This window comes from Saccharomyces mikatae, assembly GCF_947241705.1.
Source record: "Saccharomyces mikatae IFO 1815 strain IFO1815 genome assembly, chromosome: 13".
NCBI lineage: Eukaryota > Fungi > Ascomycota > Saccharomycetes > Saccharomycetales > Saccharomycetaceae > Saccharomyces > Saccharomyces mikatae.
This window is the reverse complement of record NC_079268.1, coordinates 639509-666314: the sequence shown is the minus strand read 5'-3', so window position 1 is coordinate 666314 and position 26806 is coordinate 639509. Positions and strand designations below refer to the sequence as shown.

At 38.2% G+C, this 26806-nt stretch overlaps 11 protein-coding genes across 11 annotated transcripts; 2 read left to right on the top strand and 9 right to left on the bottom strand.

Annotated features, from left to right (window-relative positions):
• Nucleotides 1-231: 231 nt before the first annotated feature.
• CLN1 (cyclin CLN1) lies at nucleotides 232-1872 on the bottom strand (the record flags this gene model as incomplete). Its single annotated transcript, XM_056224921.1, has 1 exon — nucleotides 232-1872. One exon carries the CDS (start codon nucleotides 1870-1872, stop codon nucleotides 232-234), a length of 1641 nt encoding a protein of 546 aa, XP_056078790.1.
• A 1129-nt stretch (nucleotides 1873-3001) lies between these two features.
• Nucleotides 3002-4777, bottom strand: CIK1 (Cik1p; the record flags this gene model as incomplete). Its single annotated transcript, XM_056224918.1, has 1 exon — nucleotides 3002-4777. The coding sequence occupies one exon, from the start codon at nucleotides 4775-4777 to the stop codon at nucleotides 3002-3004; it is 1776 nt and encodes a 591-aa protein (XP_056078789.1).
• Nucleotides 4778-5334: 557 nt separating this feature from the next.
• Nucleotides 5335-5988, top strand: VTI1 (v-SNARE protein VTI1; the record flags this gene model as incomplete). The annotated part of the gene is made up of 1 exon (XM_056224917.1): nucleotides 5335-5988. The coding sequence occupies one exon, from the start codon at nucleotides 5335-5337 to the stop codon at nucleotides 5986-5988; it is 654 nt and encodes a 217-aa protein (XP_056078788.1).
• Nucleotides 5989-6197: 209 nt separating this feature from the next.
• Nucleotides 6198-9467, bottom strand: SMKI13G3180 (uncharacterized protein; the record flags this gene model as incomplete). The annotated part of the gene is made up of 1 exon (XM_056224916.1): nucleotides 6198-9467. One exon carries the CDS (start codon nucleotides 9465-9467, stop codon nucleotides 6198-6200), a length of 3270 nt encoding a protein of 1089 aa, XP_056078787.1.
• Nucleotides 9468-10131: 664 nt separating this feature from the next.
• ICY1 (Icy1p) lies at nucleotides 10132-10512 on the bottom strand (the record flags this gene model as incomplete). Its single annotated transcript, XM_056224915.1, has 1 exon — nucleotides 10132-10512. One exon carries the CDS (start codon nucleotides 10510-10512, stop codon nucleotides 10132-10134), a length of 381 nt encoding a protein of 126 aa, XP_056078786.1.
• Nucleotides 10513-12576: 2064 nt separating this feature from the next.
• RPL36A (60S ribosomal protein eL36) lies at nucleotides 12577-12822 on the bottom strand (the record flags this gene model as incomplete). The annotated part of the gene is made up of 1 exon (XM_056224914.1): nucleotides 12577-12822. The coding sequence occupies one exon, from the start codon at nucleotides 12820-12822 to the stop codon at nucleotides 12577-12579; it is 246 nt and encodes an 81-aa protein (XP_056078785.1).
• An 870-nt stretch (nucleotides 12823-13692) lies between these two features.
• MRPL24 (mitochondrial 54S ribosomal protein bL28m) lies at nucleotides 13693-14469 on the bottom strand (the record flags this gene model as incomplete). The annotated part of the gene is made up of 1 exon (XM_056224913.1): nucleotides 13693-14469. The coding sequence occupies one exon, from the start codon at nucleotides 14467-14469 to the stop codon at nucleotides 13693-13695; it is 777 nt and encodes a 258-aa protein (XP_056078784.1).
• Nucleotides 14470-15032: 563 nt separating this feature from the next.
• Nucleotides 15033-17210, bottom strand: GYL1 (Gyl1p; the record flags this gene model as incomplete). The annotated part of the gene is made up of 1 exon (XM_056224912.1): nucleotides 15033-17210. One exon carries the CDS (start codon nucleotides 17208-17210, stop codon nucleotides 15033-15035), a length of 2178 nt encoding a protein of 725 aa, XP_056078783.1.
• Nucleotides 17211-17494: 284 nt separating this feature from the next.
• On the bottom strand, nucleotides 17495-18613 carry SPG5 (Spg5p; the record flags this gene model as incomplete). The annotated part of the gene is made up of 1 exon (XM_056224911.1): nucleotides 17495-18613. The coding sequence occupies one exon, from the start codon at nucleotides 18611-18613 to the stop codon at nucleotides 17495-17497; it is 1119 nt and encodes a 372-aa protein (XP_056078782.1).
• A 406-nt stretch (nucleotides 18614-19019) lies between these two features.
• Nucleotides 19020-23351, top strand: SGS1 (ATP-dependent DNA helicase SGS1; the record flags this gene model as incomplete). The annotated part of the gene is made up of 1 exon (XM_056224910.1): nucleotides 19020-23351. The coding sequence occupies one exon, from the start codon at nucleotides 19020-19022 to the stop codon at nucleotides 23349-23351; it is 4332 nt and encodes a 1443-aa protein (XP_056078781.1).
• A 324-nt stretch (nucleotides 23352-23675) lies between these two features.
• Nucleotides 23676-26780, bottom strand: GCV2 (glycine decarboxylase subunit P; the record flags this gene model as incomplete). Its single annotated transcript, XM_056224909.1, has 1 exon — nucleotides 23676-26780. One exon carries the CDS (start codon nucleotides 26778-26780, stop codon nucleotides 23676-23678), a length of 3105 nt encoding a protein of 1034 aa, XP_056078780.1.
• Nucleotides 26781-26806: the final 26 nt, after the last annotated feature.

The following is a 26806-nucleotide window of genomic DNA, read 5'->3' as shown; positions in this document are numbered from 1 at the left end:
ATCGCGTCATTTATTCGTTATTAATGACTATTATATGAATTGATGAAGCAACGTTGTTATAATACTACTTAACTCGTTTCATGTGAAGAATATTGAGGCTAGATGCTTGAAGTTTTGCATTAAAACTATCTGATATTAAATTGTCAACTATAAATGTCATTATTACTTTCCTGAGAAAGGCGTAGCGTTTCGTTATTAAATAAGTACATAAAGAGCTTGATGGGAAATGGATCACAATTGGGAACTGTTTTGATTTCTTATCGATAGCGATATCGAAGACGCTCTATTAGTGAGTTCCTCTGCGTTCTGGAAAATACCAGTCGTCATGAATTTTGCACGTTGCGGTATCTCGGCGGACAATGAGTTGGGCATTCGATTCTCTTTGTTCCTTTCGTCTAAAATCATGTTCTGATAATTACTTGGTATTGGCACGTTGCCGTTCTGAGTTTGGCTGGGTAGACTACTTACACTTATGGCGCTATCGCAAGCACTTTCATTTTTAAATTGATTAAAAGTGTACATGTGGGGTGTGATTGGTGATGAATGGTCGATGTTAGTGGTACTAAAAACACTGTTGTCGGATTGTGCGCTGAAATTTCTCATTGGAGTATAGTTGGCCCCTGATGAATATGTGCTTGGAGAAGAAACGGTTGATGAAGAGGCATTTTGGTCAAAGTAACGGGAATTGACAGCAATTTTCCTCGTTAGGTCTATGGTAGAGGCCAGTTGCAGTTTTTTCTGTAATTCCAAGTTATAGTCCTTTACTTGCAATATGAAAGGTATTATACCATATTGCTCCTTATAGACTTCAACTAAAGACGAGGGGGAATTGACTATACCATTGATAAGAATACTAAATACCTGCGTTTGAGTGTTAGAGTTTATATCATTGCCGATAGGCATAGAAAGAAAAGGACCTTGGTCTTGGTTAGTGATTTTGTTAATTATAGAAAACATTCCATTGCAAATTTCGTACAATTCGAACTTAAGTAAATCGTATTGCCAACAGCTCAGATCAATGAGAAATCTTTTCAAATTGATCAATTTGATTTTGGAATTAAGCTCTTCATCTTCGTCCATGGCAGTCGTATCACCATCTAATCCAGCACTTTGTGGTGAACCGCTAATATGTTCTTCTACTGTCGCGTCACTGTCATCAGACGATTGTGACTTTCTTTTGCTAGACCATTCTTTGCTGTTGCTACTATCATTTTGTAGCTGGTTTTTATAAAGTTCGTATTGTATCAAACAATTTTCGTCAACATTTAAAATGTAATCATTGATCATGGGCTCATAAACGTCCCAGTTCAGAGTATCCAAAATATGTCTTTCCATTTGAATGAACATCGATTCATCGAATAAGTCGGACCCGCCGCAATAATGAACCAGTTCGGAAAGACGTGGTATACGTGCTCTTGGATTAGGACCATAGAATCTGCCACCTGTAGGGACTGAGACATTGTTTATAATATGGTTGCATCCACCCCAGGTTTTGGCCGCTAACCAGAGACAAGTGCCTACAACTAGTTTGGCTTGGTCTTTTAATACTACTCTTTTAGAGCAATAGCGATCGTAAAACCTGACTGCATGAAAGAAAATACCATTGCTAACTCTAGTCATCACCGAGAGCTGGTACAAAAATGTCACTATGGCATCTCTAGTTTGATGGGGATTCATTTCCGGTTGCTGATCAATTAACTTTATATCTGGTTTTGTCTTAGAAGATTGAACCAACACGTTTTGAGAGATTTCGTCATGGTACTCCTGAATGGTTTCGTAATGAGTTAGCAGTTCAGCATTGGACAATTCAATTGGATAATATGTCTGCTTTGCAGTGACAATTAACCCAGTTTTCATTTCTGAGTGATTCATGGTCTTTTTATTTATGGTATAGGGATAACAGCGAAAGAACAAAGAAGTGATATGAGTGCTATTATTATTCAATTGCTATTGTTGTTGTCGCTGTTGAGATGTATTATCAGCAGAATTTCACTAATTTCTTCCACCTGAGAAGATTAGATTAACAAATGGGTAATAACCAGGAGAATTAATTGAAGCGAATGAAGAACTCTTTGTACAATCTGTTCTTATGTGTGCATGCAACCTAAGAAATTATAGAGGACAAATGTTTCCAATCTTTAAATATATTCTTATATAAAAAGAGGTTTAAAGAAAACATCAAGAGATTAGTCGTAGCACTCGCGCAGGCCACTTGGTGCAGGAAAACTGCGGTTTGTACAGGGGACCCACGCTACCTTTACTCCATTCTCAATCTTGCCTTCTGCAGTATTTTTTTTTTTATTTTCGAGTCTTCCTCACTCTCGAGATAGTCTCCTTTCCAGCCTCGACCTAATAATACCATTCAGCTCAATCTAGCAAAATCGCCAAAAATGCGTCTCCGATGCTTTCAAGGTTGGAAACTTACTAACGCGCTGCGAGCTTCTCTTGAAGAAGCAAAATCGCGAATTCTTGCTTGAACGCGTTTATTGCAGGCTGAACAAAGCACTTGCTAGTGGATCGTCACAGAAGGAACACGTCCACAATATAGATCTAGGCTCAAGTCTTCATGAACACTGAACGGATCAGCGCGGGACCGTGATAGGTAAAGAACTTCTCCAAGAGGTTGTTAGACATGCACTTGTTTACCCCTTCACGCGCGATGTTTTCGTGGCTTTACCGCATTGGGGCATGTCCTAGAAGAGAGTGGGTGCTATTCGCTTTTCGATCAGTGGAGTGGTTGCGAACAAAGGAATGCTATTGAAATAGGAAAACAAAAGTTTATTCATGCAATTTTGTGGCATGCTACCCTACGTCCTGGACTATGTTTGGCTGCGTCCTAGTGAGTGATTTACATTTGCGTGTGAGTGTCATAACATTCTTTTGGATTTTGCTTGATTGATAGATTACTTAGGTTGGTACCACCCACGACAATGTAGCTACTTAGGGTTTTTTTATGTAAGGGAACGAGAGGAAGTAATTGTAGTGCACAAGATCTGGCCTTTCAATCCAGCTGAGGTAACCTTATTGTTTCTTTTAGTATTCCCGCTAGGGCCAAAGCCTTCTCGATGTTTTCACTACCGTTGATCCTGAAGACGAAGCACTGTTTTGTTTTAGTAAGTACATGCGAAAGGATTGAGGGAGCCTCTTCGAGCCCTTTACTCAGTTGTGAAGCGGTTATATTACCGATATATATATTCATTGAGTCGGATTCTTCATCTTTTCTTAATTTGGTATCTAAAGTTAAAACGTTCATGCATTCTTCATCTTGTGACAGATCTCTGATCTGTGCGAGGCTATTTAATCTAACGTCATTGCGTTTGATGCTCCCATCGAAGCGGACAGTTTTCAACGTCATCTTGTAACCTTCACCATATTGTTCAACTATCTGTTTCAACAAAGTCATCTTCATAGGGGCTGCACGCTGTTGCGAAACCACTACAATGCTGCAGCTGACCAACTTACTGATGTATTTTTCCAAAAATGGAACGCATTCGTTATATAACCGTGTATGATCCTTATGAATCTCTTCGAGGATGACTCTATCAAACGCTTGTACACGTTTTTCACCATTATTCTGGCAAATACACTGGTCTACATAGTTGACATGAAATTCTTTGGGCATGTCACGTTCATTAGCATAGGCAAAGCATCGGGTATAGCCTTTAATTTCTTCAATTGAAGTGGCTAAGTTCTGTCGTGTGTATAGTTCCTGTTGAACCTTATCTAATTCACCAGCATACTTCTTCCTCCAAGCATTTGCTTTCTCTTCGACTTGTTTTTTAATCTCCTGTACTTGCGTCAATGCTTGTGCTTTAGAAGCGAGTTCTTTTCTAAGTGGAACAACGGCAAGTTCCATGTTGCAGAAGTTCATTTCTGCTTCTCTGGCTTTTTTTTCAAACTCGTCAAACTCATCTGCACATATCTTAATATTCTCTTTTAATTCGGCATGGATGTCTTGTACATCTTTTAAAACTTTAGTAAGCCTTTCTTGCTCCTCATCTAAATCAATCCTAGCATCGTTCTTGGTCTTTTTGAAAATCTCGAAATTATTATTCAGCTCACTTTCATATTCTCTACACTTTTTCTCATTTTCATTTTGTAAAATAAATAATTTCCTATTGACCTCTTCGAATTCTGCCTTAAGATGTCGCATTTCACCAGTTAACTTTTCATCAGGTTTCAAATTTTCTACTTCCATCAATTTGTACGTCCATTCTCTTTTAGCATTCGATAATTCTTCTTCTAGATCGTTTTCAAACTCTTGAACTGTTACGGCATGCATAGATACTATATTTTTTGACGAAAGTTCAACATTCCTTCTTTGCAAATCACATTGATTATCCTTCAAGTCCATCTCAGTTGACAGCCCATCAATTTCCTTTTGTAGCTCTCTACATGCTCTGACCTTAGCATCTAACTCTAGCGTTATCCCAGGTATTTCTCTGTCAAGAACACGAACAGATTCCTTTTCAATCTCAGAGATAGCGTTCAATAACGAGTCTATATCCTTTCTAACCTTACGTTCATTGTTTTTTACTCTCTCAATAACCCTGGGGTCACCTCCAAAGGTTAGTTTCTTCTTACGCATAGCGGAAGAGTCATCTGCGTAGCAACGTCGCAGTCCAGCTCCGGAGCCCTGTAGTATGTTCAATTTATTGTTATTTGGAGCTAGTGCCATGTCCATCTCTTTTTTCTGACGTTTTTTCTTTGGGAAATCTCGAGAAGCACTGCTAGTATCACAATGAAAGGAAAGTTTGGGTATTTTGGAATTACTCATTCGAAGAATAAAATTTAAGTTAACAACGTTTGAAATTCTGTAAAGGTAAATGCCAGAGGAGTAATAACAACTCTTATATATGCAAGGTTTAAATCTTTTCCACAAAATTCTCTTAGTCAGGCGCTTAATTATACTGCCGTACTTATGTTTCAGAGTTGGTTCAGCTAAATGGGAAAAGCGCTTAAACACGTCTATCAATGAATAAGCACAACGACCTGCGGATATTAAAGAAAAAGAATGGTAAGAAGTCTTATTCTCGGATGATAGCCTCAATGGTCAACGTCAGATCGTTCTCATTTATATGGGTCCTAGGATATTTTACTTCCATATAATAAACTAAACTAGAGTAAATAAGAACAAAAATGGTAAACAAACCATCGTCACTAAAGACGTTTTTGATCACATGACCTTTTCTTTTCCAGTTGAAATTAGGAGTGAGGAGCCAAGCTATTAAGTAACACTACTACTCTTGTGGAATACTGTGCTCTACATTAACATTCTGAAGAAAGTAAGAAATCTCCATATATTTACAATTATATATAACTACTGTATTCACAATGAGTTCTTTATTGACATCATATGAGTCAGATTTCAAAACAACCTTAGAACAAGCAAAGACGGGCTTATTGGAAGCTCCCTCACAACAATTATCACAGAGAAATTCTACATTGAAGCATGTAGAAGAGCAACAGGATGAGTTGTTTGACTTGATAGATCAAATGGATGTGGAAGTTAATAATAGTATAAGCGATGCCTCGGAACGTGCTACGTACAAAGCGAAATTAAGAGAGTGGAAGAAGACAATACAGAGCGATATCAAAAGACCATTGCAGTCTCTAGTGGACTCAGGCGATCGCGATAGGCTTTTTGGAGCTCTTAATGCATCTAATATTGATGAAGACCAAAGGCAACAATTGTTGAGTAACCATGCAATCTTACAGAAATCTGGAGACAGACTGAAGGATGCCAGTAGAATAGCAAACGAAACTGAAGGAATAGGGTCACAAATAATGATGGATTTAAGATCACAGAGAGAAACCTTGGAAAATGCAAGGCAAACTTTGTTTCAAGCAGATTCATACGTGGATAAGAGTATAAAGACACTAAAAACAATGACTAGGAGGTTAGTCGCGAATAAATTCATAAGCTATGCCATTATTGCCGTGCTGATATTATTGATCCTACTAGTCTTATTCTCAAAATTTAAATAAGATGAATGTACGGTCCAATCAAATACTTCGAGCACTTAAAAAATATGTCGATTAACTAGAACTACTTTCAATGAACGCACCAACTTTTATGCACTAATCCTATTCAAAAAAAAGTACTGCGATTAGATATTCTATACATTAACATATAGACGTATACTATTGAAAATATTTTTAAGAGTATACAAATATTTAAGGAATACCACAGTTACTTAGGATACATCTTTGTTCACGGGAGTCATTGGATCTGACGGGTTTATATCCTCATTTCTAGCCTTATCAGTAACTTTCATATTTTTCACTTTATCTTTTAGCTTGCTTATAAGTTTAGTTTCGAATTTGTGACGATCTTCTGGCACCACAACCTCATGGATTCCCTCCTCTTCGTTCATTTCCTCCATCAGATGTCTTGCCTTATCACTTGAAATACTGCTTTGTGGTGTTAACCCAGAATGGGTCCCGCCTATCCTATGATGTCGCTTCTCTTCTTCAGTCAAATCCAAAATAGTGGCAGTGTAGTTCACCAAAGATTTGGCACTCTTACGTCTTGCCATCCTCTTCATTTTATGGCCTTGCTCAGAGCTTTCTGTTGAAGCAGTTGTTGCCACCGATGATCTTGGCGTACGAGGCAATCTTACACAAGATATGCCTACATCGCTAATCCATTTAGCAACAAGGGCCGTCCAACCACATTGATGTGAAGCACCAAGTCCTCTTCCCGTGTCACCATCGAAATATTCAAAAAATGGTACATACTCCTTAAAGTATGGGTCGGAAGATAGAAATCTGGAGTGATCACCATAATGAACAGCGCGCTCTCCATTTTCGTCTGGAACAAATAGGTGAATCATACGATACCCAAGTTCCTCGGCAACTTCTGCAAGATTCAAGTAGTCACCGGAACCTACCGGACACTCTACTTTGAAATCGGAACCGTAGTACAAATAAAATCTTTGTAATGCTTCCATAATTAAAAAGCTAGTTGGAAACCAAATCGGTCCTCTCCAGTTAGAATTACCACCAAACATACCCGAATCCGATTCACCTGGTAAGTATTTAACCATATATTCGACACCATTCACGTTCATTTCAAATGGGTGCTTTTCATGATACTTTGAAAGAGATCTAATACCATATGGTGACAAGAACTCAGTTTCATCCAGTAACCGTGCCAATATGGCTGTTAATCTTTCCTTGGTAACAAGTGATAATAGTAATCTCTCTCCAACTCCTTTTTTTGACATGGAGGCAATGTTTCTATCAAAGATCTCTGGACGGTTATTCACAAACCAATCAACTCTCTTTTTGAAACCTGGAAATTGTTTTATGATACTAGGTTCTAAAGTCATAGAAGCATATAATGGGATTAATCCCACGAGAGATCTAATTGGTAACTGTTCTTTGTGATCACCCCAGGAGATGGCGTCGTAATAAAATTTATCTGTCTCATTCCATAGATTTTGTTTGATAACATTTTTACATTTCTCTCCTGTGATGTCTGTGGCGTATTCAAATGACATAGAGTCACTTATCAAGATGAAATGTTCAAAAAACTTGGAGGCAATGTCTTCATAAACCGGGTTCTCTTTTGCTAACTCCAATGCAATGTTTAGCATTTGCAGACTGAAAAAGGCCATCCAACCTGTAGAATCGGCTTGTTCTAGCGTGCCACCTGTTGGTAGTGGTTCAGATCTATTAAAAATTCCGATATTATCAAGGCCCAAAAACCCTCCCTCAAAAACGTTATTACCTTCGGTATCCTTTCTGTTGACCCACCATGTAAAATTTAACAGAAGTTTCTGGAAGACTCTTTCTAAAAAGGTACGATCTTCACGGTTGTACATGTTTCTTTCAATTTTGAAAACACGATATACAGCCCACGCATGGACTGGTGGGTTGACATCATTGAAATTCCATTCGTATGCCGGAATTTGGCCATTAGGATGCATGTACCACTCTCTTGTTAATAAATCCAGCTGCCGCTTGGCAAATTCTGGATCAATCATAGCTAAAGGAATACAGTGAAATGCAGTGTCCCACGAAGCGAAAAATGGATACTCCCATTTGTCAGGCATGGAAAGGATATCTTCAATGTAAAGATGTTTCCAGTTCTTATTTCTACCGTTAGCCCTATTAGGAGGAGGGCGAGGTTTAACATTGGCATCACCATTGTACCAAGCATCATAGGTAAAATTGTAAAACTGTTTCGTCCATAGCAGACCGGAAAAAGCTTGCCTCTGAAGGTTCCTTAATTCATCACTAATTGGTAAAGGCGTAATTCTCCAGTAAAAGTTATCTGCCTCTTCCTCTCTGTTATCGAAAATTAAATCAAACTCGTCTTCGTCTACGACGGCAAGGTTTTGCGCTTTGAAGATAGAATTTTCAGGTTTATTTGTAAATTTATATCTCACAGTAACATATTCACCTGGTGGAATTTTTTTGAAATGATAAACCGCGCACGCCTTTGTGCCTTTATTTTCAGGATTTACGGCATCACTTTGACCTTTAACAAGGTATTCTTCAAAAGCATCCTTTGTGTACACAGAAGGATTCTTCTCTTCGTTAAACAACTTTACTAAATTGGATTCATTATCAGTGAATAATAGCAGAGGGTCTATATCTTCGACTTCCTCATCCTCTTCTTCTCCCTCATCTGTATTGGAAGAGAACACGCCTGGAGATGGCTGAAATACCATTTGGCAGTTACCATATTTCTTGTGGGTCATATTGACTAAATTTGATGCCTCTGCATCCCTTTCAAGAAGGGGTTTATCTTTTGTCCTAGTACCATCAAAGGCCCAGGTATTTCTGAAGAAAAGTTGTGGGGCTATGTAGAGCTCACCGGAATCGATTTTACTTCGATTATGCACAGTCAATCGAAAATTAAGTTCACTTGGATTTTCGTCATCCTTGGCCATTTCGAAAAAAACATCGAAATAGGGACTGTCATTGGTTTCCTTATCATGATACAGTCCATCTATATCGTAAACTTCGAATTCTTTATCTTCATACCCCCTCTCACCATTCTTTTGCACTAATTCTTCGTACGGATAAGCCTTCTTGAAGGGATACTTGTACAAAGCCTTCATATATGAATGAGTGGGAGTATTATCTAAATAAAAGTACAGTTCCTTCACATCCTCACCATGATTCCCTTGTGGCCCAGTCAACCCGAATAATCTTTCTTTCAACCTCTCATCTTTACCGTTCCATAAAGCGACGTTCATACACACTAATTGTTTGTTATCGGAAACACCGAATAACCCATCTTCACCCCAACGGAATACTCTTGCATTGGCATGTTCGAAGGGAAAATTGGACCAGGCATCACCGTTTAATGAATAGTCTTCACGGACTGTTGCCCAACTTCTCTCACTTAAATACGGACCCCAACGATACCAGTATTTCTCATGATTGCGGTTTTCGTGCAGTCTTTCTTCTTCCACTGTAGAGTCAATAAATTTGTCTCTTAGCTTGTTCATTACTACTCTTCAGATTTCTTACCTTTTATCACACGCAAAATTTGAACAATAATAAGGGAATGTTTGTCAAGAGTCTTCTGTTGTATTATAAAAGTTTCGAGAGTTCCTGGAACGGGCGCTTCTCAAGAGACAATCGTATAATATACATATATATATATATGGCAGTGTTATTTAGTAACTTTTCTTGGTTTGCCGCTTTTGATCTGGGTTAGCCCCGCAAGATGATGTTTTTACCCCTTATTTTTGATCTAGCCTTTTATCTTTAATTGAAACTACAATCACATAAGAACTAGCAAAAGAAAGAAAATGTTCTAATTAGAGTCAATAATCGCCATAAATAAGGCACTCAGAGATATTCCTTTCTTTTGTTTCTTCTCGGAAGTCTAGCCTTACACTTGTCGATGAATACTGCATCGAGACTTTCATTACGAATTAGATGATGAGCGCTTCCTTGAACGAAGAAAGCATATCACGTGAAGCACACATTTACGAAAAAATCAGATAGTCGAGGTGATTATGTGGGGGAATATTGTCTGTTGTAACTTTATAGAAACAATAATGCATGAGTATGTATGTATGTATGTGAGTGCATAAATATGTAGGAAAAGTGCTTGAATGGCATGTTCTTTTTTTTTTGTTTAACCATCATATTGCATCCGATATCCTAAAATGAGGACAGCCACAACCTATAATTTTGTTGGGCAGCATTGGCGTAAAGATCGGTTAATTTGTCGCACGACTGGGCCGTTCTAGCCGACACGACCATGCGGCAGTCTTGGACATTACTTATTGCCTTATACTTATTATTGTTTTCGGGACTATTTTCCAACGAGAATAGAGTCTCGTCTTGGACAGAAGCTGTATTGAAATCGACTACCCCCGTGTCTCTCGGTACTGCGGAAGGACCGTTAACATTGTATTTGATGTCTTCCGGGAGATCGAGTGAATAATTCTCACCTATTGACATATGCTCTGTCAACTGATGGTTGGCAAAAGACAAGGGAAAAACCTCATCATCTAAAGGAGTGGAATAGTTTAAAGACATTGCTTAGTTGGCTTGTATGTGTTATATGAGAAGGTGAACGTTTCTTGTCATTAGTTTGCCTACCTATATATATTAATAAACAAAGAAATGTGAAACAACTACAAAAAATAATTATTATATTTGAGAGTTCGAGCATCAACAAATGAAAAGCACATTCAGTAAGGAAGAAAAATTGACGAACGTGTCAGGCTACATATATATCAATTAATTAATTTAGGCGCGTGGCCAGGAAAACGATAACAAAAGGTATTTACTCACTTAAAGGTTGAAGGTGTCATGAACGCTAGTGCAGATAACCCGCTATCAAGCTGCATAATCTTTCTCCTGCTATGCGCGTCTTTTGTTTTCATTTCACCGAATGACTCTTCCGCGGAGATTGGGCCGCGCCAGATAATTTCTTCACCTGTGCTGTTCACTTCTGTTAGTTTTCTGTGCGCTCCCTACGCTGATCTGCTGCGGCGGTAAAATTCCCCTGAAATTCGCCAAGGTGCTGAAACCTGGACTACGGGACCCTCTCTCATTACGGGAACGGCAACGGAAAGAGCTGGCTGCTCTTTCCGCGGTGGGTAACGGGTATGCTACCAAAGGGCACAGGGTCTTATTACCCCTCCTTTGGTTAAGGCGGTCGCCACAAAAGCGGGAGCCCTCGGATTGTCGCTTGCACGTCATGCTGAAATCAACCTCCTTGGTATAATTACTTCGAGGGTGGGCTTTTGCCTATTGTTTACTTCCTCCCTCACAAGTTAATTGGTACAGCGCCATATAGTATTCCATCCCCTCCTTGCTAGCGTTGTTGATATTTAGTCTTCTGTCACGTTCTATACTTAAAATACTGGAAGTGCGGGTGCACAGTTCTTTCCGAGCTTGTCCGTCGCTCATATGGCGATTTTCGCACGTGAACGACATCCCCACAATAAATTTCTCAAAGAGCATGCGTCGTTAACATCATGCGTTTGCAAAACTTTCACGGATATTGGCTTAAACATGAATGAGTGAATATGTTAATGACAGAACATTATTTTTTTGATTGAAAGATTGAACGTTTCTGTTTAATTTTAGGATTTGTTTGATAAGAAGCAAATATGTCCAGTCCGTGCCAAAAAGAGGCATGTGCCATTCAAGGTTCGTAATATCAGAATGTTTGAAGAGTCGACTTCTACTAACACTTCCCTTCTTTTTTAGATTGTCTTCTATCAAACCAGTATGACGACGCCAAATGCACTAAAGCTATCGATCAGCTTTATATTTGCTGTTTAAAATTCTACAAGAATAACGGGAGTGAGTCACGGTCCCCGTGCTGCCCACTGCCATCTCCCCTTGAGATAAAGGTAAAAGAGAGGAACATTAAACCAGAGTGGAAATGAGCCCTCCGATTTGCTCTCAAGATTGGCACCCCGTTTATACATATGTACGAATTAGTTATCGAAATAAAAAAAAAGATGTACGTGAAGAGGATCTAATCATAAGTACATTGATCGTACTTCCAGGGAAGATCCACTCACTTCCTTTTCTGAAAAAGAAATATATTTATCTAAGATCAACCGCGAGCACGACAGTGAAATAGTATTAGTACCCCACCGTATAGTAAACGATTAAGTAAACTATATAGGTCCACCGCCTATAAAAACTGTCGTAACAGAATTTTTTAGGACCAAGACAAATCGTGACTCTGGGTGTCTATTATAAAAGACATTGTTACCCTTTTAGTAGGGCAAAAAGGAAAAATATTAAGCAAAAGAAAATAGATATTAGATCCAGGGAAGATTCTCTCAATTTTACTTCTTTATATATTGTCGAAAGATGACTGCACAGAGTGAAAATTTTTCAGCATGTATTTCGGGTAATCTATTCGTTGTTCCAGAGAAAAATATAGGGTTGATGATACTACATTCAAATTAATAGTCTCCAGTTCTAACCTAAGCGCGTTTTTAGTCACCGACTTTTACGGTAAGATGTGTTCAGTTGGAAAACGTTAACGCTTTCCTTTTTGGTGTTAGATGTTTTCCTAAGTTAAAAAGAAAATATGATATCTATATTATATTACAAAAATCAGTTTTTAAAAACTTAGTGACGACGAGAAGCAGCAATGATGTTGTTCATTTCTTCAACCTTGGCCTTAGCTCTGATGAAAGAACCTAATCTCTTCTTGGCGACCTTTCTGGCTCTCTTTTCACCAGAGTTTCTTATTAGATCGATTAATCTTCTTTCGTATGGCGACAAACCAGCGATCTCTCTGACCAAAGATCTGACGAACTTAGTTCTGTTGGAAGCAGCACCCTTTTTGTAAGAGATTTTTGGAGCTGGGGTCATGCTAGTGACCTTCTTACCTTTGTTTAAACCAATTGCAATTCCTACAATAAAAACACAACTTTTTCTGTTAGTAAAAATAGTCAAAAAATCATACACATTTGCGTGTATATATCCGCAGGAAGTGACGTATAATGTGCAGTCTTTTTCTCGTCATTAATAGCTGTTACACGCGCATTATCTACTTATCATAAGTGCATCTGCAACCAAAATATTCCACTTGAGGTGCTTTTGAATTACTATTGTATTTGTAAAATGATTGTCATCACCAAGGTATTCACTATTTTTAATGGGAAAGAAATAAGAAGGGGGATGGGCACGTGAAATTGTTCTTTAAAGACATGTTCTTTAAGAACACCGTGCTCGATGATTAATCACATGTTGGCCAAGTAGTATATTTTAGTCTTTATTTCTCTTGAATTCTTCGTGCATTCGTATTACTCATAGTTTGGGAAAACCTTTTTAAAACTTTCAAAATCGTCCTAACTGTTCAAATCTTCATCTATGTTTTAACATACCTGTCTTAGCGGCCATCTTCTTGTTGTGTTTGCTGTGTTTCTTACTTCGCTAGTGTTAGAGAGCAATACAACTTTATTTAGTATCTTCAAATCTTTATTTTCAACAGACTTCATGGAAGCGAGTGATCTCAATCTCCGTTTCCATTAAACTCCAGAAATATTACTAAAATGTTCGGGTGTTTGACAGTCGAAAAATACAATATCAGCGAGTGCTGCAGGCATATACCTACCAGTAGCGGGTTTAAACATATGTATGTCCATGTACGCATAACAGCTATTTTAATTATATACAGGGCGAAACGAACGACATTTTTGGTAAGTTTGAATTATTAGTTTTATTGGCGTTTGTTTTCTTTTATACAGTTATGGTGGATAAGTCAAATTCGTGATCCTCCAATTTAGATACGATATCCTTGACTGGAACGTCAGCAAATAACTCAACGAACTTTCTGTGGTCCAAGTCTTTCCCTATTGATTTGTGCTCCAGTTTCTCTAAAGGATATAAAAAGGCCAGTAACCTTCTTCTTCCGACTAATATTTTTCTTGGCTTGCCGTTTATAACTTCGTTGTAGTAAACTTTTGCCTTGTTACCATCTGCCATTTCTATGATGGGGGCATCCTTATGTGGGTAATTCTCTATTGCTTCTTTTCTCTTCAAGACTCTATAACGAAGCTTCCAGCCAGTAGGTCCTAATTCTTTTATTCTTGCAGCTTTCTCCTTTGTTAGATAGTTGTCAATTCCACCTTCTTTACTGATTGTTTTCAGAACCTTTGCAGTCATTTTGATACTGATTTTTCTATTCAGAGTTTCACTCCATAAACCTTTCTTTATAACATTTGGCAACCATTTCTTCCTCGTTTTAGCTTTACTCTCGGAAATATTGTTACCAAACTGAATGAAGGATCCACCAAAAAGACCTTTGTTGCTCTGTTTGAAGATGTTGGATTCCCCATACTTATAGTTTGGGAATTTTTTCCTCTCTTTCGGCATATGCAGGGGCTTAATATCGCCAACTTGGTAGTCTGGCTGTTTAGCAACTTTTCTTGTTTCAATCAACCTCCATTGCCTGAAGTTTCTTGCAGCAGAAGAAAAGCCTCTAGTTAATTGGAGTGGCCAGAGAATTTGTTGCATACTCTCCTGCTAGCCTGTCTTTCTTTCAACTAATTCTTATGTTGTTTGGTTTTTTAGCCCCCAATACTTTTGGTTGATTAGGTGTTTTTGGTCACTAAAATAAATCTAATGAGGCGTGTCCGAATGCGAGAATACGAAGTTAAATAACTATAGACGTGCAAAAAATGGAAAAGGAAATGTACTACGTTTACCCTTATTTAAAGCAGAATCATGCAGTTTGGATAGCAGGTGCATTTGATTATTTCTTTGGAACCTTTTGAAAGTTATTATAATGATGTTACCAATATCCTTTCTATGAGGGTTCTTTTGATAATGCTCCGCACTTCTCTCCTTGCACGAAGCACGAAACAAAGACGTTGGCGAAATAGATTAAAACCACATTTTCGATATTATGAAATAACTGTTCCTGAAGATATGATGGTATACAAAGGTTAATAATAACTAAGAATGCAAGTGTAAAGCATCACGATGGTTATCCGTCATTTTCTCTATTTGCACTCCTCATTGAATTTATTCATATACTATCTCAAGAGAATCAATACTTGGTATATGTATAGATCTAATTACTTAAAAACCTTTCTGAATCCTGACCAACTGGTCCCTAAAGGATGATTCTTAGAATTGGAATATTCAAATAGAACACCATTTTCGTTTGCAACTCTGATTGCTTCGACAGTTCTTTCTAGCTCTGAGACTCTGTCCTGTAATTTCAAATTTTCGTCCATTACTTGAGAGTTTTTTTTCATTGTCTCTTCCAAATCTTTCTTCAAATCGTTAGGAACATACACACTTGAAGCTTGTTTCTTTTTTTCCGAATCTAATTTTTTCTTCAAGTCCAGAATTTGAAGTTTATGTCCATTGTTTTCATTCAATATTGATTCAATGTTAAGCCGGTTTTTCACTAACTCGTTTGCAATTGTCACATGCTCTCTATTTAAAGAAGTATAATCATTTTCCAGTTTACGTACATGCTTTTGTAGATGCAAGTTCTTTTCTGTAATAGATTTATATTGCTCTTCCCTTTCGTTATCCAACCTATGAATTTCCTCATATTCAGAAGCATACTTCTTCATAGTCTTTGGGGTGATCTTTAATTCCATCATAGAATCTTGGAGTAGTTTATCTACGCATTCATTGGCGGAAAGAGCGCCACTTTGTGCATCATTTACTCGCTTAATATAAGCATCCAATAGACCTGATTTTAATAACTCCAGCATATCATCAAAATCCATTTTTGATAGTTCGTCTCTGGAATTACATAACAATGTAACCAGGATTCTCATAGTAGAGTCAAGACTTTCTAGAAATATCATGTCACCGATTCGTGGTTGAATTTCAATGGGAAGTTTCTTTTGAAACAATGTGGTGAGGAAACCAGGCAAAAACATAGAAGAGCGAACGCCCTTCTCAACCATGTTGCTATAGATGTCTGGATAGAACTCTTCTACAAGTCTATCAAATTTATAGCAAAGAATGTCGACCTCAGAAGCACTTGGTAAAAACAATAGCCTTAAACCATAAACTTTCATCAGGCGCACAAATAGACCAAATGCATTTGCTTCGTTCTCGCAAACGTTTAATATCATATTGATAATATAAGCCATGTCGATAGAAAAAGCGCATTCGGGATCAAATAGTAAATAGGCCTTTAACACATTGGATATACTTTTTATGTTTGCAGAAGATATACCAGCCATCACGTTCAGCTGATCCTCCAATTCCTGGACGCCAAATGGTGCATCTTGTGTTAGGTAAGTTTCATATATAGAGTCAAAGGATTTTGATTTCGCGTAACTCACTAACTGCCAGACTATTAAACGATAAGCGGCTGGTATACCACAAGATAGTTGGGCGTGTAAGGCTTCAGTATCATCCAGTAGAATGTGTTGATAGTCGTCTATAGTATTCAACCAAAATGATTTGATCTCTTCAGGCAATTGATGAGAGTCAATTTTTCTCGAGTTCTCTTTCAGACTGAGTATATTATTATCCAAATCACATTTGATTGAATTACTTTCATTTTCATAGAAAAGCATATTTCTCTTAAATGTACTTGCTAGGAAGTGCATTCTGGACGCTAAGTCCAGAGGATTTTCTATACGGCGTGGAGGTAATATTGGTGGTACAGGTGAAGGATGATCACCTACAACATCCACTGATGGTTTAAGAGGAATCACATTACCATGAGGCGTCTTCAAATGGAGAGTTTCCGCATTAACCATTTGCCTTGGAGGTAATTGAGGTTGATCAAAGGAGGCTTTACCGTTTTTATATCTTGGAGGCACTGGGGGGGATGAAGCTTTGAGAGGGACAGGCATGCAGTTCTCAACATTGTCAACTCTCGATGGTAATGGAGGCGAGGTTATTCTTTTTAAGGCCTCCTCAACTTTCGACTCCTCAGTTTCTAATTGCTGGCTAAGGTCTTTAGATAGTAGTGCTTCAGCTTCTCCTCCCGTTTGTATTGAAGCCTCATGGGTATTTGAAAGATCGTTGATTGAAGCAGCGTCTTTCATGCTTTGATTTGAATGACAGCTACTAGATGTATTTGTGAGTACTGCTTCCTCTTTGTCCAAATTTGCTTGTTCATCGCCTTCTATCGTTGACATTCCATTTTTAAGAGCGATGTCATCAGGCTCCCCTCCTGTCTGGACCTGGTGTGGAGGTATTGAAAGTTGAATTTGTCCTTTGGACATATCTTCATTCGAAACCATTTGCTGATCTGTATTTTTATCCTTTTCCATTTAATTATGAGTACAAATACACATAAGTAGCGGTGCAATCGTAGTGTATTCCCGAAAATCCTTCCCTTTTGTTAGTATATAAAGTAAGATATGGGTTATTTTCTGCCGAATTTTTAGAGATTTCAGACGAGACAATAAGCAAATATTACATAAACATAAAATGTATTAACTATAGAGCAAAGTAAACTAAAACAAATATATATATGGACGCATAACATGCGTCCTTGTGTTAAAAGTAAACAAAAGCATTATTTTTGGTGAGAGCGCCATGAATATATATTTAACTAAACCATTTCATAAGTATAGTCGGATGCTTCTGATAAAATTGGAGAAAAAGTGCTTCTGTTGGGAAGCGGTGGTTCATCAACAAGGGACCACATACTTGTCGATTTACCATTAACCAAGTCATTCAAATTTGTATCTTCCAAAGTAATGTCGCGAGATGTATCCGCGTGAATGATACCGGTAGTGATATTTAAACTTGCGATCAGATTCTCTGTTTCCATCACGGTCGAATTCGGGAAATGTATTCGAATCTTCTTTCGATGCAACGTTATAGGCAACGACCCATAGTTTTGCAAAACCATCTCAACGCTGCGGTATATTGATTCCAATTCATATTTGTAGCTAGAAATTGTTTCTTTCAAATCATATAGTAAAGAAGGATTCAAAAACGATAAAGGCGCAGAAGATGTTCCATTAACGTTAAATTCGGGAACCGTAAATTCAATGTAGGAACCTGATTTTTCCAGAAAACAAGCGCTAGGTTCATCGACCATTTGATTCTGAACTTTCATTACTCTGAAAAGTTCTAAATCGCGAATGAAATTGATATCTTTCTGGGGTAACTTCTTGAAGGCAACTGGTGGGACTTCGTTCTGTTGAGCGAAAGCATTAGAAGCATACTGAAAAGTTTCGGAGTAGCTAGAGTGCGAACACTGATCTAATCCGTTCATTGAGTTGAAGAAACACCTTAGGGATATAGTCATGTTATTTACGGCTTCTTGAGTAAATTTGATGCTGGAAGTAGAGTAAGCTCTCTGACCCAACAGCTTAGTTGATGCTGTCATATTCCAATTGGCATACAAACCTCTAGGGGTACCTTTGGGCACTCTAGGCATAGCAGCAAATTTACTGACATTAGCAACAGGTCTGAAACGATCAAATCTTGTGAGTCCTCTTCTTATGAGCGGGGATGCAGTGGAGGATTTTACTCCCATGAAAGCTGTAGGAAAATCAAACAAACCCTTCCACCAAGTGACGAGAACGTTGTGATTATATCGAAATGGAAACTTTCCATGGCTCAACCCGACTAGTGTCCGGTCCAGAGACCTGGTAATCTGCCTGAGCTGGACCTGTGACATTCGCAGCCACATGTTCCAGTTCTTACCGCCTACAACCATGCTTAATATTGGTTCTTTCTATCGTGAAATGAGCATACTTTAAGGTGAAATGTCAAAGGAGGAGTAAGAAAGACATCTCTCTTCAAGCTCTCTTGCGCCTTATATAGTTCAGCCGTGCGTTTCGAAATACATTGCCCGGCTCATTTTGTTGAATTAGTTTACGCTTTTACAAATGTATATTATAATAGGGAATTTGAACTTGATCTAAGAGATAACATCTAAAACAAAAATGCACCAACAGCGCATGCATAGTCAGCTGGGAGAACATTGAAGTTAGCATTTCAATCTTTAGTTTTGCAGTTTATTTCATCTTTTGTTAGCCAAGTTGACGCCATTGGCTAGAGAAACGAAGAACATATAAATTTAGTGTTTATATTCAAAGTCATACACGCGCAAATAAAGGGTAATGGTGACGAAGCCGTCACATAACTTGAGAAGGGAGCACAAATGGTTAAAGGAAACAACCACTTTGCAGGAAGACAGAGATTTTGTTTTTCAGGCCATTCAAAAGCATGTCTCGAATAAAAGGCTCAAGACAAATTCGCCACCTGCTACTCCGTCTAGAGATGGGTGTGGTATAGAAGCAACGAATTTGTTGGTCAGTATTCCTACGTCTGGATCTATTAATATTGCTACGAAACAACCCGAGGGCACGCAAACTTTATCGAACGATACCGAATGGCTCTCATACCCTGCTACATCGAACCAATATACTGACGTCCCCATGGTTGATATACCAGCAAGCACAAGCATTGCGTCGAACCCAAGAACCCCTAGCGATTCGAAATTTCACAATTCCGGTACATATCGACCGCCTATAGCTAGTTCTTTTGTGGAAAATAATAGTAGTAGGAACCTAGACTGCAAAAATAACAACAAAACCGCGAATGATAGCAAACTAATCGAGAAAAATTTAAGAAGAGAGTTGCTTCAACTTCAAGATTCCCTGATTGCGGCGTTGAAGGAACAATCTAAATTATTACTGCAGAAATGTAATCTCATTGAATCAACGTCATTGTCAGAGGACGCTAAAAGGTTGCAGTTGAGTAGAGATATACGGCCCCAGTTATCCAATATCTCTATCCGAATAGGATTTTTGGAAAGTGAGATCACAAAAGCTAAGAAAGGTAGGATGCCAAAAGTCCCAAATAAAGATCATAGTCAGTTTCCTTCTCAAGATGATAACATAATATCAAGTATTCTACCTAGTCCCCTAGAAAATAATGTATCTTTTAGGAATCCAAATCTGACAAATGATGCTGCTGCAACTACCACGACAACTTTGACCACTGGTGGAGCCAAGGATGTTACAACTAATAACAGCAATAGGAATACAAATAGAGATGGCAGCAACGATGACTTGATTCAAGTTCTGGATGATGAGGACGATATAGATTATGACCCACCTTCAATATTGCAAGAGGAGGCTCCGAATACTTCTACATCTCCACGTCTCAACATGACCTCAGAAGAAAAAGAAGAACTTGCTGAAAGAAGGACTATGCGTTTAAGACAACCTGTTAACTATAGAATACCTGAGAGAGATGATCCTTTTGACTACATTATGGGTAAATCACTTAAAGACGATTATCTGGATGCTGAAAGAGAGGAAGACGAACTAACAATGGAGGCTGAGGAGGATGCCCATTCTAGTTATATGACTACTAGAGATGAAGAAAAAGAAGAAAACGATATGTTGAACCAAAGCGATTTTGATTTTGTAGTAAATGATGGCTTCGATCCAACTCAGGACACCGAATATCATGAAAATCTGGATGTTAGCGTCAATATTCAAGAAAATCCACAAGAAGACGATACCAGATCTACAATTACATTATCCCAAAATAAAAACGTTCAGGTTATTTTATCTTCCCCCACAACAGAAAGCGATTTAGCCAGTTTCCGAAAAACAACAGGTGCGGAACATATCGACTTGTTAGATGATGACCTAGAAAAGGATGCTATTCTGGATGATAGCATGAGTTTATCGTTTGGTCACCAACGCCTACCCATGTCACATTCTGATATAGAATTAATAGATAGTGAAAAAGAAAGTGGTAATTATGACGAAGATAACAATAATAATAACCTTGAATACCTGTCAGATAGCGATTTAGAAAAGTTTGACGAAGAGAGGGAGAATAGAACCCAAGTAGCAGATATCCATGAATTAGATAATGACCTTAAGATAATAACAGAAAGAAAGCTTATGGACGAGAACAATCACCGATCACCATCTTGGTCCCCCATAATAAAAAGGGAGAAATCGGATGTCAGCCAAAAGGGTGAGGATGATGATTTTGATGACGATTTTTCGTTAAGTGATATAGTAAGCAAATCTAATATACCTTCTAAAACAAGTGGCAAAAATTACCCTTGGTCTGACGAGGTTCTATATCGTTTACATGAAATTTTCAAACTGCCTGGTTTTAGACCTAATCAACTAGAGGCTGTTAATGCAACTTTGCAGGGGAGGGATGTTTTTGTTCTCATGCCGACGGGAGGTGGTAAATCTCTTTGCTATCAACTTCCTGCTGTGGTAAAATCAGGTAAGACGTTCGGTACTACTATTGTTATCTCTCCGCTAATTTCTTTGATGCAAGATCAAGTGGAGCATTTATTGAATAAGAATATTAAGGCGAGCATGTTCAGTTCGAGAGGTACTGCTGAACAAAGGCGACAAACTTTCAATTTATTTATCAATGGACTATTGGATTTAGTTTACATATCTCCCGAAATGATCAGTGCTTCAGAGCAATGCAAAAGAGCTATCAGTAGACTCTATACTGACGGTAAGCTGGCCCGTATAGTTGTGGATGAAGCACATTGTGTTTCTAACTGGGGTCATGATTTCAGACCTGATTATAAAGAATTGAAATTCTTTAAAAGAGAATACCCCGACATTCCAATGATTGCTCTGACTGCGACTGCAAGTGAACAAGTTAGAATGGATATCATCCACAATTTAGAACTAAAGGAACCCGTTTTCTTAAAGCAAAGCTTTAATAGGACAAATTTGTATTATGAAGTGAACAAGAAAACTAAGAATACTATATTCGAAATCTGCGATTCTGTCAAATCTAGATTTAAAAATCAAACCGGTATAATATACTGTCACTCTAAAAAATCTTGCGAGCAAACTTCGGCTCAAATGCAGAAAAATGGCATAAAATGTGCATATTACCATGCGGGTATGGAACCGGATGAAAGATTAAGTGTGCAAAAGGCATGGCAAGCGAATGAGATACAAGTTATTTGTGCTACTGTCGCCTTCGGTATGGGTATTGATAAACCTGATGTTAGATTTGTTTACCACTTTACTGTTCCACGAACATTAGAAGGTTATTATCAAGAAACTGGTCGTGCTGGAAGAGATGGTAAATATTCATATTGTATTACCTATTTTTCATTTAGGGATATTAGGACTATGCAGACAATGATTCAAAAGGATAAAAATTTAGACAGAGAGAATAAGGAGAAACATTTGAATAAATTGCAGCAAGTGATGGCTTATTGTGATAACGTTACTGATTGTAGAAGGAAGTTGGTTTTATCTTACTTCAACGAGGATTTTGATTCTAAATTATGTCGCAAGAACTGTGACAACTGTAGAAATAGCGCTAATGTAATCAATGAGGAAAGGGATGTTACAGAACCTGCCAAGAAAATAGTCAAGTTGGTGGAAAATATTCAAAATGAAAGAGTCACTATAATTTACTGCCAAGACATCTTCAAAGGTTCAAGAAGCTCCAAAATCGTACAGGCAAACCATGACACATTGGAGGAACATGGTCTTGGCAAGTCCATGCAAAAGTCCGAAATTGAACGAATTTTTTTTCATTTGATCACAATCCGCGTTTTACAAGAATATTCCATAATGAATAATAGTGGTTTTGCTTCAAGTTATGTAAAGGTAGGCCCCAACGCTCGGAAGTTGCTCACCGGGAAAATGGAAATTAAGATGCAATTTACGATATCGGCACCAAACTCTCGTCCTTCCACGTCTTCTAGCCACCAATTAAATGGAGAAAATATACCAGCTATAGCACAAAGATCGACAACTATGGGAGGAAGTGTGGCTGCTAATGCGCCGCGCTTTATAAGCGCGAAGGAACATCTTAGATCATACACGTACAGTAGTTCAACCATGGAAGCATCACATCCAATCTCCCTGAAAAACACAAACGAGTTACGTTCCACACAGGAACTCGATAACCTGCGAACGACATACGAATGTCTAAGGGAATTATCCTTAAATTTAGGAAATAAAATGATTCCTCCGGTTGGGAACTTTATGCCTGACTGTATCTTGAAAAAAATGGCTACGATATTGCCAATGAATGACTCGGCTTTTGCGACTTTAGGTGTGGTGGAGGATAAATATCGCCGAAGGTTTAAGTATTTCAAAGCTACAATTGCAGATCTTAGTAAAAAAAGATCCAGCACAGATCATGAAAAATACAACACATTATTCAATGAAGAATCTGTCAACGGAGCATCCGATAACAGCAATGACATTGCACAAAGTACTGGAACAAGGTCCCGATTTTTTGGTGCCAATCCAAAAGAAGCCAAGGAAAATGAAGAAATAATCAACCAAATTAGAGAAAGTCAATTACCCAAGAATTCATCAAACAGTAAATCAACTACAAGGGCGATCAATAAATCGATGAAGAAGTCTGCTGCGGGAAGACGAGGTTTTAGAAATTATAGAGGCCATCACAGAGGAAGAAAATGACACACAAAAAATAAGGTAGTGCTACATATATCTACTATGCTCTTGACTTTGCATTTTCATGTCCTATTTATTCAACTTTTGACCTCTTATAATCATTGCATACACAACAACATAGCATATAAATAAAAGCCAATCTATATAAATGTTCTATCTAACCGTAGTATATTATGGTACGTTTATCGTCCAAGCTACCAATTTCAATTTCTTTCATCGCGAAAATGCTTTACTATATGTTTATCCGAATATTTTATAATGATTACATATGTGCACAATGAGTTGATTAATATACAGTATACATACATACACAATGCAATGAGTGTGTGTTCAATCAGTTTCGCTTGCAACTTCTTCTACAGAAGGGCATGTACATATCAAGTTCATGTCACCATAAGTGTCATCTAATCTCGCAACAGTAGGCCAAAATTTATTATATCTCAAAAAAGGTAGGGGATAGGCAGCTTCTTCACGGGTATAGCCTCTAGTATCCCAATCAGATGATGTGATGAAATCTTCCAACGAATGAGGGGCGTTCTTCAGAATTTGTCCTTTCGGTTGACCAGATATAAAAGCATTTATTTCTCCTTTTATAGATATCATGGCATCACAAAATCTATCTAACTCTTCCAAGTTCTCTGATTCTGTTGGTTCCACCATCAAGGTTCCAGGAACAGGAAAGGCCAAGGTTGGGGCATGGAATCCATAGTCCTGCAATCTCTTGGCAACATCAATGGCTTCAACACCTTTAGCTTTATATTCTCTTAAATCGACTATGAACTCATGAGCACAGTGTTTTAGCGTGCTCGATTCATTGACGAAAAGAATTTTATAATGATCTCTCAATCTTGTCATCATATAGTTCGAATTTAGCATGGCTATCACACTAGAAAATGGCAAAGCTTCATTGCCCATCATTTTGATATAGGCATAAGAAATTGGTAACACCAAAGCATTTCCATAAGGTGCGGAGGATACTGAATCGATAGATTTTTCACTACCAACTGCGGTGATCATATCAACAACGTCATGTTTAGGTAAGTGGGGAATTAAATGAGATTTGACACAAATGGGGGCCCCGGCTGGACCACCACCACCATGGGGTATGGAGAATGTCTTATGCAAATTCAAGTGACAGACATCTGCGCCAAGATCACCAGGTGACGTTAATCCAACCTGAGCATTCATATTAGCACCATCTAAATAGACTTGGCCACCAAAAGAATGCACAATGTCAATAGCATGTTGGATACCTGGTTCGAATAAACCATAAGTTGAAGGATATGTGATCATTACGGCAGCTAATTCCTCAGAATGTTTTTCGGCCTTGGCCTTCAAATCAACCAAGTCTAACGAACCATCTTCTAAACAATTGACAGGAACAACTTTCAAACCTGCCATGGCAGCAGAAGCTGGATTTGTACCATGTGCGGACACGGGGATCAAACATATGTTACGATGGTCTTCACCCTTACTTTCCAAGTAAGACCTGATTACTCTTAAGCCAGTGTATTCACCTTGAGCACCGGAATTTGGTTGCAAAGAAATACCATCGAAGCCTGTAATACTACATAAATCTTTCTCCAGCGAACTTATTAATTCTTTGTATCCTTGGACTTGGCTTGAAGGCTGGAAAGGATGGATATTAGAAAATTGAGGCCATGTGATGGGCATCATTTCCACTGTACTATTCAATTTCATAGTGCATGAGCCTAAAGGAATCATAGAATTAGCAAGAGATAAATCACGTGATTGCAACCTATGGAGATATCTCAACATTGCTGTTTCGCTATGGTGTTTATGGAAGACTTCGTTTTTCAGAATCTCATCAGTACGCTGGAATTCTGTAGGGAAGCAGTTGGAATAATCCTTAGAGAGAAATTCAGTGGAATTTTCTACATCAAATACTTTTAATAAATTTTCAACATCAGATTTTGTAGTTGTTTCATCAAGGGACAACGAAACAGAAGTACCATCTACAGCGAACAAATTAATATTGAATTCTTTCAAAGCTCTATCCAATAACTGTTGAGAGGATATACCATTACCCAACTTTATGGTTAAAGTATCAAACCAAGTTTGGTTAACAAGTTGATGGGGGGAACTGTCGTCTTTAATGGCATTTGCTAATATCGATGTTAAGCTAAATATTCTCCTAGAAATATTCTGTAGACCCTTAGGACCATGATAAACACAGTAGCTTGAAGCGACATTAGCCAAGAGAGCTTGTGCAGTACAAATATTTGAAGTTGCCTTATCACGCTTAATGTGTTGTTCTCTAGTTTGGAGAGCCAATCGCAAGGCTCTATTGCCTAAGCGGTCTTTAGACACACCGACAATTCTACCAGGGATTTTTCTATTTAATTTATCAATGACAGCAAAAAAAGCAGCATGAGGACCACCGTAACCCATTGGGACACCAAATCGTTGAGAAGAACCTAAAACTATATCAGCGCCGTACTCAGCAGGTGGTTTCAAAAGCGTCAAAGCCATTAAATCTGAAGCGACAGATAGTAAAGACTTGTGAGAGTGTAAAGCTTCAGAAAATTGTTTCATCGCATCCAGTGGTAAGATTGAACCATCTGTCGCTGGATATTGAACCAAACAACCAGATATATCTGGAGTTTTTAGGACATCTATGGCACTTTTTATATCTGAACAATCAATCTCAACAATTTCAATATTGAATGGTTTGGCTCTGGTATAAAGAACACTCTTTGTTTGCTGGTGTAACTTTTTATCTATGACGTACTTGAACTTCTTCTTTCTAGAAAGATTGAATGACAATAGCATAGCTTCACCAGCTGCGGTACCCTCATCTAACAATGAGGCGTTAGCGACGGGCAAACCAGTCAAGTCTGAAACTACTGTTTGGAAGTTCAATAGAGCTTCTAATCTACCTTGAGATATCTCAGGCTGATAGGGAGTGTAAGAAGTATACCATTCGGGACTTTCCAAAAGATTTCTTTGTATAACTGGTGGTAAAATCGTACCGTAATAGCCCTTACCAATAAAGTTTTTAACTTTGTAAAGGTTCTTATTAGCAATTTCTTCTAGTTGTTGAAGCATTTCTTGTTCACAGAATCCCTTACTAGGGGCCTCTAGTTCCAAGGGTCTTCTCTTTAAAATATTAGGTGGAACTAGCTCCTCTATAAATGCGTTTAAATCGCTATAAGCCATGGTTTTCAACATTTTGTCAACATCCTTAGGAGAAGGGCCTAAGTGACGTCTCGCAAACGTATCTAGAGGTCTACCGATATTCTTCAAGTCAGGATTGTAAGTCCTTGTGTATTGTAAAGATGATATGTCTGCAACTGCTGCTTTGAGCAAAATGGACCGCGAATGGAAAGACCTAGCCCTCGCTGAAAAAACACAATTTGCACTTGATCTGGCAGTAGCCCTATTTAAGATAGTAGCCACTCTTGTCCTAAACATTTTACTTCTCTTCTATCAAAACAACT